Consider the following 13,588-nt stretch of genomic DNA (forward strand, 5'->3'; position numbering starts at 1 on the left):
AGACTGGGCAGTAGACAATGCAACATGTTCTGATAATCTGAATCACTTCTCCAATACAATAACACAAATAATCTGATGGATCTTTCTCTGACCCCTGACCTCCAAGATGTGTGAGTGCTTCCTGTAGTGAAATACTTTATTAAAACAACACTGGTTAAGGGGAATTCTGTAGTAAGATCAAACTGAGCATGATATTTAAATTTTTCAATGAATTACATTTATTTGACGCATCTGTGACAATGTTTTCTTTGAGGTTAACTGCATTTTCCAATGACAATGTAAGTATTATAAGAACATTTGGTTAATAAATCTATCATATATGAAACACATACTTTTGCACAGAGTCGCATGCATAACATATCATCCGTAATGCTTGATTTTCAAATTGTTGTATTTCTGTACAGCCAAGCATTTCTTTTAAAGTGACAATTAATATTTAACCTAAACAATTTAACATTCATAGAGGTTTGCCAATGTTTGTGCTCTCCCAAAAATGCCTGCCAATTTCTGTCTCATCCCTAAGTTTGTTTTTCCTTTAACAAAAAGTTGGATTACCAATAATTTGTCATTTTGTCCACACTTCTTCTGTAGGGTTCTACAAATAAATACTTTCAAATATTCAGTCATGCTTGATAATTCATTTCTGTTGAGGCAATTATTTTTTACATTTTGTGAGAAAATGTCATTTCCATAATGCCGGAATTTCCCTTAAGCCACTCCTAGTATAAAACTAAAACCTGTTAACTGGCTACTAGTGGTTCAACATTTCAACTTGGTTTTACTGGTTCTCTTATACCTGGACAGAGGTCAACATGTAATATTGACCATCCTGGGAGTCCCCTCCCACCTCCTACCTTCCCCCCCAAACACATACATATCTTCTTGCACTGAGTAGGGTGACTACATGTAGCACTAACCAAAATCCTGGGAGTCCCCCATACCCCCCCCCCCCCCCACACACACACACACACAGGTCTCTTCCTGCACTGAGTAACCCCCCTCTGTCTCTTCCTGATAAAAGTTCTTCCTTCAAATACAACACAACATTTTCTGCCCAGTCAGGGGTTTCCATGTGTTTTCTGTGTGTGTGTGATCCTGTTTTACTATCTTAGTGAGGTAAAACAAGGAAACTCATTGCAAGTGATGACATTTCACTGATCCTCACTTTGAAAATCCTCAATTTTATCAGATTTGGGGTTACATTTAGATTTAGGGTTAGAATTACCCTTGGAATTTGGGTTGAATGTAGGCGTTAAGGGTCAGGTTCAGAAGTTATGCTGAGGTTATGGTCACTTTGATAACACACTTGTGTGTCTGTGTCTGTTATGATCTCACAGAGGTGTCTTCTGTTATTGACACACTGAGGTGTCTGTTTTCAACACACCACCGGTTATTCTGTTTTGACACACTGAGGTGTCTGTTTTTATCAACACACCACCGGTTATTCTGTTTTGACACACTGAGGTGTCTGTTTTTATCAACACACCACTGGTTATTCTGTTTTGACACACTGAGGTGTCTGTTTTTATCAACACACCACTGGTTATTCTGTTTTGACACACTGAGGTGTCTGTTGTTATCAACACACCACTGGTCCTCCTGTTATTGACCCACGGAGGTGTCTGTTGTTATCAACATACTGTGGTGTCTGTTGCTATTGAGACACTGAGGTGAGCTGGGCCGTGGAGGGTGACACACTGCAGTTGGACCCCTGAGTGTCCCCATCAGCAGAGCTGGACCATAAAAATGTGTTGGAAAAAACATTTCCTGCTGGGAGTGAGTGAGAGGCAGGTCGGTGCCACGCAGGGAGGAGCAGGAGAACCGGAGGGTTGGAGGAGAAAGGGAGGACACCAGCAGCCACAGCAGTGGTCATCTCTTCCCGGACGCTGTTTCAGCCTTTAGTGTGGACGTCACATCCAAAACGCAAGTTTAGTTGTTCAGTTTGCATGAAGTGGGATTCATTACAGCTCTGTGATTTAGCATGTACACTTCTTCTGTAGGTTTCTAGAAATCTCTATGCATTAAAAGCTTGATTGGTGCTTGGTAATTTATTTCGGTGTGTTTCTGATTTTGTGTGAACATTTCATGTTTAATATATGTTAGTTCTAATGTTAAACTAAAACTTACTAGGCTGAAAATATTTTTTTTGGGTTAGGGTTCAATATTTAAACTACACCCCCACGACCACACACACACACACTTGCATTGCTTCACTTCTGAGTGAACCAAGTCAAGTGTCTTAGTTCATTTCTTAGTTAATTTATCTTTAAGTAGGTTAGGTCCTAAAGTGCATCTTCTGGCATTCAGTTTTTTTCACTCTGTCCACAGGAGGGCAGTGTGTCTCGAGCTCAGACTTCTCCGCAGGCAGATCTTTAAGGGTTCAATTTACCTCTAAGATTACCCCCCCCCTCCCCCACTCTATTTAAGTGCACTATTACCAGAAATTGGGTGCCGTTTGGGACACAGTAAATGGACGGAGGTCATGTAATAGTGGTGATGTGAGTGTGTGGTACAGAATCTTTAATGACATTCAGAGGACAAGTCCAACTGGCAGTTCCTCTGCGGAGCGTGTTGCTCTGGGTTGCTCAACAGCCACTTATAATCCACTGCTCTGCCTTTGTATTCATCAAAAACTCTCTCTGAAAGGACAGGAAGCAGTCAAGGATATGTTGTTGATCCAAGAACACAATGAGGCTCTTAATCCCCCATCTACCCATGTGCTATTGTTCTAGAGAATAGCTGTCTCTGTACTGCGGCACACTGGAGGCCTGCAGTTTGGGGTGGTGTGTTTATCCAACATCCTCGCTGTCCCTATCCAGGAGTTTCCTTTGTTGCAGGGTTGGATGCATATAAATACAGCCGTCTCTGTTACACTGCTGTCATCCCTGTTACACTGCAGCAAACTCTGTTACACCATAGCTCAGATCAGATATAACAGATGCTCAAACAAGCAGACGGCTGGGAGAAAAATCTACTATGGTGCCATCATTCCATCTTCAGTCAGAACATACTTCCTTGTGACCATAAACCATAAACTCAGCCTTTATTATAATCCTTGTATAGTTGATATAAGAACACAGAATTTGCTCTTATTTCTCGACCTTGAGAAAATACTCCCCCGATAAGATTCAGTGATTTCTCACAGTCTTAGTTAATTTCTGGACCACCTGTAGGATAGCCATGCATTCTTTGACAGCAGTGAGAGAGAGTCACAATCCATTTGTTTTTACAAATAAAGCATGTAGATCAGTGTAGAAATACAGGCTCATAATGTTTAAATGATCAAATAGTTTTATAGTTTATTACTGTATGTTGAAAACATAGTCATTGGTCTATAGCTATATCTTATATGTTTATTACTGTATGTTGAAAACATAGTCATTGGTCTATAGCTATATCTTATATGTTTATTACTGTATGTTGAAAACATAGTCATTGGTCTATAGCTATATCTTATATGTTTATTACTGTATGTTGAAAACATAGTCATTGGTCTATAGCTATATCTTATATGTTTATTACTGTATGTTGAAAACATAGTCATTGGTCTATAGCTATATCTTATATGTTTATTACTGTATGTTGAAAACATAGTCATTGGTCTATAGCTATATCTTATATGTTTATTACTGTATGTTGAAAACATAGTCATTGGTCTATAGCTATATCTTATATGTTTATTACTGTATGTTGAAAACATAGTCATTGGTCTATAGCTATATCTTATATGTTTATTACAAAATCCCTATGAGCCCAGCTAATTACATTTAATAACAGCGGAAGCACCATACTTCAAATGACCTCATTTTCCCAACACCCCTTTTGCCATCTTTCCCGTATCTACCTGGGTTAACTGCACCAATGTACATCCAAACCCTTTTCAATCAATCAGTCAAATGTATTTATAAAGCCCTTTTTACAACAGCAGATGTCACAAAGTGCTTTTGACAAAAACACCCTGCCTTAAACCCCAAGGAGCGAACAACAGCAGTGTTGAGTTTCAGTGGCTAGAAAAACTCCCTAGGAAGGCTTTTATGTCCCAGAAGTGAGACCCAACTACCCACATCGTTTCCCATTCAATCCAATGTACTGAGGACGTCAACCGTTAACTGAAATGTGAATAAGCCCGGCTGAGATTCCCCCTACCGCTGTCGGTCTGCGAGTCGCGTGTCCTTTCGGCCAACAAGCACATGGCCTCCATCCCGGCTCAAGGTTGACGCACGTCATTATGGCCGCTGCGTTTGATATCCGTTCAAAAGAACCACTCGATCAACTTTTGTCAGCGACGCCTGCTCAAAACATCTTCCCATGGCCTCTTTTCAATTGTCCTGTCAGTTTGTTGGCTACCTGTGTGTTATATAACTGTTTTCGCCACCCAGGATGTACAGTTGATTGTCAAGAGAGACCACAAACTGTACAGTACAAATATGTACTGTATGGGCTTACTACTGTTAGTTGATCTGCATAAGAGCATCTGTTGAATGACCTAAATATAATTGTAATGTTTCCTTCACACCTAAGGTCATGGGTGGTGAAGGTCTCTAGGAATTTGAATGATTCAGCCGAACCAATCGCTGAGCCCGTATTCTCAAGGGGGTGAGGCGGGGGGTGTTTCCTGAAGTCAACCACCACCAGCACTGTTTTTTCTCTGTTAAGTAACAGGTTGTTTTGACTGGACCAGCTCACCCGTCTCTTGACCTCTGTGATACATGGACTCATCTGGGTCGCTTGCCTGCCATGAGAGCAGGCATCTTTGAGGACAGGAGCGGGCGGTTTGGGTAGTATAAACGGTATGCCAGTATAAATATGCCAGTATGATTTTTCCCATATCGTATGTGCCGCGGTAGGCTATAGCGTAGATTTTGGCGTCAGTGTAAATCGCTAATTTGTAATGGAGCTACAAAAAGCTGAACTACCACTGTCATATTTGCCCATTAAATGCTGTTTATTAATGAAAACACCTGTCACAAGACTGTAATCTTCCCCCTCTGAACGTGTAGAGAAAGAAATGCACAAGTGCGAGGCATTATGTTTTGTCTGAGTCTGTGAAGCTGTTTAGGACAATACCATTAAGTTGCTCTGATGGAGGGCAGCACCCTGGTAGGATATGTCAATTGATGTTACGCCCTGGTATGATATGTTGCTTTTGCCCTGACATGCCTTACCCCCTAGTCCATGTTTTTCCATTCGTCTATCCACCACACCCATTCACTAAAACCTATTGGTGTATTCACCAAACCTATAATCTGTTGTTGTATTCACCAGACCTATAATCTATTGGTATATTCACCAGACCTATAATCTATTGGTATATTCACCAGACCTATAATCTATTGGTATATTCACCAGACCTATAATCTATTGGTGTATTCACCAGACCTATAATCAATTGGTGTATTCACCAGACCTATAATCTATTGGTGTATTCACCAGACCTATAATCTATTGGTGTATTCACCAGACCTATAATCTATTGGTGTATTCACCAAACCTATAATCTGTTGGTATATTCACCAGACCTATAATCTATTGGTGTATTCACCAGACCTACTGTATAATTTATTGGTATATTCACCAGACCTATAATCTGTTGGTATATTCACCAGACCTATAATCTATTGGTGTATTCACCAGACCTATAATCTTTTGGTATATTCACCGGACCTATATGTTCAATTAAAATTGTGAATTATTTCATGCGATGCAAATACTTTCACTGGGTCAAACGGGACACCTACTTTTCCTGGTTGTAAGTCAACACCATTATCCACAATTCCTAGTGGCGTCCTAGCTTTTCTTATAACGGCGAATCATCAGAAGCAGTGATTCTTTCACAATCTCAAAGACTAGCTACTGTAGGATATGCATAAATACAGACAGGTTTACCCAAAAGGTGTTTTAAGGTGGACTTTCCCTTTACTCCCTATGTCCTTCTCCGTGACCTAAGTTGTTCCCTATTCCCTTTTTAGTGCACCACCTTTAGGCCATACAGTGAATTGGGTGTGATACGGGATGCAGACTTTGTCTTTTATTAGCTGGTTCCAGTCTCTTGGTGTCACAAACGCACATCTCTCCTCCTAGCCATCAGAACCACCTGGTGCTCTTTCTGCTCTTCCATGCCCCTCTGTGTGTTTGTGTGTTGTTATCAGGCTTATCTTCAATCGCTTGTAATGTGTTTTGGTGTTGCAAAGGTAAAGGGGGCAGGTATGCTAGCAAACCGGTATTCCAGCTTCTGTTGTCAAGCTGTGACATATTGACTGGCTGGAGGATTGTCAGACTGACTGGGTGGATGATTGTCAGACTGACTGGCTGGCTGCCCCCCCTAAACAGCTCCCTGACTGTCCCCCTGACTGACTGTCTGTCTGGCTGGTTGACTGGCTCCCTGACTGTTAGAATGTTGAAAATATTGTAAGGAGCTGGTCGGCTTTAGGACCCAGCGCTCTCTATCTGAGGAGGCAGGATCGGGGCTGAGTCACTGCATGTGTCTGCGAGAGCGTCAGAAAGAGAGCGAGAGAGAGAGTGATAGAGCGAGAGAGAGAGTGATAGAGCGAGAGAGAGAGTGAGAGAGCGAGAGAGCGAGAGCGAGAGAGAGAGTGAGAGAGTGAGAGAGAGAGAGAGAGCGGGAGAAGGTAGGTGATCACACTCATCTGAGCAGGACAACAGAACACATGATGGGTTGACTAGGAGGAAATACTCTTCACTTAACTATGGAACCCAACAAAGTTCTTCATTTTGTGCCTTCTGGTGAGTCGACCTATCAACCTTCTCTTACCCTTTACCCCCACCCCCCACACCCCCACCCCCAGACCTGTTGGAGCGGTTAGGACAGGGAGATGGAGAGCAAGAGACAGACAGCAACAGAGACAGAAAAAGAATGAGATGAAGAGTGAGAGCGAGAGCGAGAGAAAGCAAGGGAGAGAGAGGGGGAGAGCGTATGAGAGAGGGGGAGAGAAAGGGGAGTAGAGAGAGAACCTTGGGGTTTCCCTTCCTCTGAAACCTGAGAAAGCTCCTGTTAAAACGTGCTGCAGCCAGCCCACCTCCACTGAGGCTGAGCGGAAGGCGGGTGTGCATGTGTGTGTGTGTGTGTGTGTGTGTGTTTGCTTGCATGCATGCATGCATGCATGTGTGTGTACATGTTTGTGGTGTGTGTGTGTGTGTATGTATGCAAGCTGATCCAGTCAAGATCCAGTTGGTCTTTTGTCCTGTGTGGTCGATCATAGAGTTCATGTTTTCATGTTTATTTATGCTTGTTTTTATGTTGTTTTTATGATTTTCAGGCTTGGTGTGGCAGGCAGTATTTCCTTCACAGAATGCAGATGTTAGTTTGTGCGTGTGTGTGTGTGTGTGTGTGTGTGTGTGTAAGCGGGGCTGTGAGTGGAGCTTTCTGTTTTGTGTATGTCTGGTATGCCACAGGAACTCTACTAGCTCCATTAATCTTAGGTAGTTTGGCGGAACTAAGAAATAATTCTTTAAAGATCCTCAAAGATCTGAGGGAATGATACTGTGAGGGACATAAAGAGAGGGAGGTGGAAGTCAAATGGGAAGAGATATAGGGAAAGAGAAAGCAAGGTATATAGAGAGAATACTTGTCAAACCGGGAGAACAGGGGTGCCTTTTAAAAGATCCCAAACGTGTTTGTGTGTCTGTAAACATAGGTGTGTGTGTGTATGTGTGTGTGAGCATGCATGGGAAGCACTAATGTGACTGTGTGTGTGTGTGTGTGTGTGTGTGTGTGTGTGTGTGTGTGTGTGTGTGTTGTCGACAGGCAGAACACAGATGGGAGAGAAAGGAGGGAGGGATAAAGAAAGGGAAAAAAAGAGCAGGGAAAGAGGGAGAGAACGAGATGAAGACACAGAGAGATGGAGGGAGAGAGAGAGGGAGGGTGAGATTGAGGGAAAGAGAGGGGTGCAAAGGAGAAGGGGGAAGGGAGGGAGGGAGGGAAAGCAGCAAAACCTGGCAGCTTTCTGTGTCTCCCAGGGAGGACAGAGCTCATTTGGAGGTGCGGTGCTGGTGTGTGGCTGGAGGAAGTGTGTACAACCTATCGTGTGTTGGAGCCTATGCAAATGTATATACGTATAATATATGTATTGTGTATTGTGGCTGGGCTGGGTTAATGTGTTGGGGTAATGTGGTGAGGCTCGGGTAATGTGTTGAGGGTGGGATAATGGGTTGAGGAAGGGTTTAATGTAGTGAGGCCAGGGTAATGTAGTGAGGCTGGGCTAATGTGTAGAGGCCTGGCAAATGGGTTGTGGCCAGGCTAGTGTGTTGAGGATGGGGTAATGTGGTGAGGCTCGGGTAATGTGTTGAGGGTGGGATAATGGGTTGAGGAAGGGTTTAATGTAGTGAGGCCAGGGTAATGTAGTGAGGCTGGGCTAATGTGTAGAGGCCTGGCAAATGGGTTGTGGCCAGGCTAGTGTGTTGAGGATGGGGTAATGTGTTTAGGCAGGGGTAATGTAGTGGGACAGGGTTAATGTATTGAGACAGGGTTAATGAGTTGTGGCAGGGTTTAATGTCGGGAGGCTGGGCTAATGTGGTGAGGCTGGGGTAAAGTGGTAAGGCTGGGTTAATGTAGTGAGGTTGGGGAAATGAAGTGAGGTTGGATTCATGTAGTGAGGCTGGGGTAATGTAGTGGGGCTGGTATAATGAGGTGTGGTTGGATTAATGTAGTGAGGCTGTGGTGATGTGTTTAGCCGGGGTTAATATAGTGTGTAGTGAGGCTGGGTTAATGTAGCGAGGCAGCGGTAATGTATGAGGCTGGGGTAATGTAGTGAGGATGGGTTAATGTAGTGAGGCTGAGTTAATGTGTTGAGACAGGCCGTGGATAGATGTTATTGTGACTTATCCTGTCAGTGATAGTTTTTCACGCTAACACATTACAACTGGTTCTATGAACAATTTACACAAAGCCATTTTGCTGAATTCTAGATGGAAGACCAATTCCAACCCGACTTAAGAGCACTGTACACCTGATTTCATACCAATCTCTGTTCCGTTTTTTTCAGTCACTCTTTTCAGCCACTCTTTTTTTTAAAAGCACACATGTTGTCCTGTTGAAACTGAAACTCAAATCATTGCAGTTCTAAAACTCAACAAACAGTCGTCTAGGTGTTAAACACTAGCAAACGTAATTATTCAACAAGCAATCAGTATGTTGACGTGAATCAAAAGGGCAACAGGTAAGCTCTCCTGTGTTTTGGAACGATGGATGACAACGTCAGAGAGGAAGATGGCGGGAGAGTAAAAATGAGTGGAGGTGGATGAGGGAAAGGAGAAGATGATCTCTGAGATTCGGGTCACTTGACCATGTTCTTGTCCCTGGTGTAAACTGGCCTGAGAGTACTGAAAAAACCTGAGCCATTTGACCGTTGCATCAATTGTCTGGACTTTTGAGAAGTGAAGGCTACATTCTGTGAACGTATTTGACCACTGCGTTGACCACCTGTGCTCTGAATCGGTGTGTGTTTGGACACGTCGGATGACGCAGGACTGCCAGCGGAACGTTGGGCTTGCGTTCATGTTCTGTAAAATGCACTTTTAACTCTGTCGAATTGAGAGACACACCGTGATAGTGTTTGACTCCTGAGGCCCAAGAACTAGCCATTGTAATCCACCATACACATTTTAGAGAAATCCAGTCAAGAATAATTGTGTGCAGGATAGGGTGTTTTTGAAGGGAGAGCACTGTATGGCCTTTGGTTCTCTGATCCAGGGTTGAGATCCTATCCTGTGGTCCAGATCAGAGATCACTAATTCTCTGGACCAGAGTAAAGACCTCTGATTATCTTGGCCAGAGTAGACACAGACATTAATTACATAGGCGCTTCATTATAATTGATGTGAAAGCCTTGTTACAGTCTGAATATTCGCTGCTTCTGTAAACATGTCTCCTGCTTCAACGCTCAGGGCCATTTTTATGCAAAACAGTTGTTACTGATGTATAACATGCGCTCACATACACACACACACACACAGACAGACTAGTGTAGCTTCCTGTGTTCTGTTACTAGTGCTTATGGTGATGGTGCTTTGATCTGCATGGCACACAGCCTATGAACTGGCATGACATTCCTGTGGGGCTGAATTTAGGTATAGTGATACTGGCTGACCAGAAGTCTAGAGAGACTGACTGCTTTAATGTGTAATGATACAAACTGACTGTCTAGATGAAATACAACCTGACTGACTTTAGTTGTGGTAATAGAAACTGACTGTCTAGATGAAATACAACCTGACTGACTTTAGTTGTGGTAATAGAAACTGACTGTCTAGATGAAATACAACCTGACTGACTTTAGTTGTGGTAATAGAAACTGACTGTCTAGATGAAATACAACCTGACTGACTAGGTGTAGTGATGCTGACTGACTTAAGGTGTCATGGTACTTTAGTTGTTTTTGGAATATAGGTTCTAGTTACAGACTGGGTATAGGTATTGGGTCTAGTTACAGACTGGGTATAGGTATTGGGTCTAGTTACAGACTGGGTATAGGTATTGGGTCTAGTTACAGACTGGGTATAGGTTTTGGGTCTAGTTACAGACTGGGTATAGGTATTGGGTCTAGTTACAGACTGGGTATAGGTATTGGGTCTAGTTACAGACTGGGTATAGGTTTTGGGTCTAGTTACAGACTGGGTATAGGTATTGGGTATATTCAACACTACTGTTGTTTGCTCCTTGGGGTTTAAGGCCGGGAGTCTCTGTAAAAGCACTTTGTGAGAACTGCTGTTGTAAAAAGGGCTTTATAAATACAATTGATTGATTGATTGGGTATGCTAACAGATTGAGTTTAGGTGTTGTGATACAGACTGGTTGACTTTATTTTCATCATGCTGCTTTTGTAACCAGTATTGCTTTCCACTTATTCAGCTCATTGCCTTCCTCCACTGTCAGCTAGTCAACTTGTTTGCTAATCAACTAGTCACCTAGTTAGTTTGCTAGTCCGACAGTGAATCTGTCTACTGGTCAGCTTGTAAATCAATCAGTCAGTCAGTCTTCCAGACAGTCAACAAGTCAGTTAATCAATCATACACCCGGGCTGTGGGCACCTCCTATTACATCTTAATTGTGTTGTGTCAGTGTTGACTGGGGGAGGTGGATAGTGGATTGTGAAGTACATTCCAGGAGACTGGACCCGGCTGGATTCTACTGTACTGCCGGGTACACTACCCCCCACTACCCTATGCTCTACCCTACATACTACCCTCTACTCTATGCACTACCCTTTACCCTAGACACTACCCCCTACCATACACACTACCCTACCCTACCCCATACCCTATGCACTACCCTATACCCAGCACACTACATTTTACCCTAGACACTACCCCCACCCTACGCATTACCATCTACCTTATACATTACCCCCTACCCTAAACACTACCCCCACCCTACGCATTACCATCTACCCTACACACTACCCCCACCCTACGCATTACCATCTACCCTACACACTACCCCCACCCTACGCATTACCATCTACCCTACACACTACCCCCACCCTACGCATTACCATCTACCTTATACATTACCCCCTACCCTACACACTACCCCCACCCTACGCATTACCATCTACCTTATACATTACCCCCTACCCTACACACTACCCCCACCCTACGCATTACCATCTACCTTATACATTACCCCCTACCCTACACACTACCCCCACCCTACGCATTACCATCTACCTTATACACTACCCTCTACCCTACACACTAGCCTCTAAAATACGCACTACCCTCCACCGTACACACTACCCTCTACCCTAGGCACTACCCTCTACCCTACACCCCATCCTCTACCCTACACACTCCCTTCTACCCTAGATATCCCAGTAGATAGTGGATTGGGAAGTGCATTACAGGAGACTGGAGCTGGCTGGATCCTACTGTACTGCAGAGGAGAGCAGAACAGCTTTGAGCAGCAGACTTGAAAGGGAGATTGTTGTGGGGGTCTGGCTTTAATTGAGTTTGGGAGGGATCCCCTCCCAGCACTGCATGGGTCTTTATGAAATGGGAGAAGCCAGATTAAACTGCACTGAACGAAAGACTGGTGATAGAAGAGGGAGAACAAATATACACCCTACCCTACACACTACCCTCTACCCTACACACTACCCTCTACAATACACACTCCCCTCTACCCTACACACTACCCTCTACAATACACACTACCCTCTACCCTACACACTACCCTCTACCCTACACACTACCCTCTACCATACACACTACCCTCTACCCTACACACTACCCTCTACAATACACACTACCCTCTACCCTACACACTACCCTCTACCCTACACACTACCCTCTACTATACACACTACCCTCTACAATACACACTACCCTCTACCATACACACTACCCTCTACCCTACACACTACTCACTACAATACACACTACCCTCTACCATACACACTACCCTCTACCATACACACTACCCTCTACCATACACACTACCCTCTACAATACACACTACCCTCTACCCTACACACTGCCCTCTACCCTACACACTGCCCTCTACCCTACACACTGCTCTCTACAATACACACTGCCCTCTACAATACACACTACCCTCTACAATACACACTACCCTCTACCATACACACTGCCCTCTACCCTACACACTACCCTCTACAATACACACTACCCTCTACCCTACACACTACCCTCTACAATACACACTACCCTCTACCCTACACACTACCCTCTACCCTACACACTACCCTCTACATAACACACTAAACTCTACCATACACACTACCCTCTACCCTACACACTAAACTCTACCCTACACACTACCTTCTACAATACACACTACCCTCTACCCTTTGCACTACCATTTACCCTACGCACTACACTCTACCCTACCAATCAACAGAACTTTAAAGCCTGGATCTGGACTCACCAGAATGATTATACTATAGTACTGTAAAGCCTGGAACTAGACTCACCAGGGGGATGGTACTATAATATTGTAAAGCCTGGAACTAGACTCACCAGGGGGATGGTACTATAATATTGTAAAGCCTGGATCTAGCATGTTAAAACATGTGAATAGAGCTCTTCATTCCTAATCTATAAACCTCCAGTGAATAGAGCTCTTCATTCCTAATGTAATAGATTGAAGGGGTCTTGTTGGTAATCCAATGAGACACTGCAGTAAGCCTTTATTCTGTAATTAATTAGTTTCACTTTGAATCTATTGATTGAGGATATTTAACATTTAGTCTCTCAGGACTGGTTTGACTACATCAGTGGGTAAACAGCTCCATACTAGCTCTGTATTGTTGTGACTTGTGTTTGATGGTTAAACAGCTCCATACTAGCTCTGTATTGTTGTGACTTGTGTTTGATGGATAAGTCGCTCTACTAGCTTTACATTGTCATGGCCTCTGTTGTCTCTGATCATCGAGTTTCAACCAATGAACAGAGACAGTCAGTCGTTGGAAGGGTCTAGAATGCTTCCTAAATGGTCCATTAGAGTGCTGTATATCTCCTAGATGGTCCATTAGAGTGCTGTATATCTCCTAGATGGTCCATTAGAGTGCTGTGTATCTACTAGATGGTCCATTAGAGTGCTGTGTATCTA

The 13,588-nt window shown here is 43.5% G+C and overlaps 1 protein-coding gene across 1 annotated transcript in view; it reads left to right on the top strand.

Annotated features, from left to right (window-relative positions):
- Nucleotides 1-6,559: 6,559 nt before the first annotated feature.
- slc4a11 (solute carrier family 4 member 11) overlaps nucleotides 6,560-13,588 on the top strand; it is a 51,090-nt gene continuing 44,061 nt past the window's right edge. Inside the window, 1 exon segment of the mRNA XM_034297387.1 lies at nucleotides 6,560-6,744. Coding sequence (XP_034153278.1) covers nucleotides 6,708-6,744 — 37 coding nt within the window. The 5' untranslated portion in view covers nucleotides 6,560-6,707.

Source organism: Esox lucius, chromosome 15 (genome assembly GCF_011004845.1).
Source record: "Esox lucius isolate fEsoLuc1 chromosome 15, fEsoLuc1.pri, whole genome shotgun sequence".
In the NCBI taxonomy this organism is placed as follows: domain Eukaryota; kingdom Metazoa; phylum Chordata; class Actinopteri; order Esociformes; family Esocidae; genus Esox; species Esox lucius.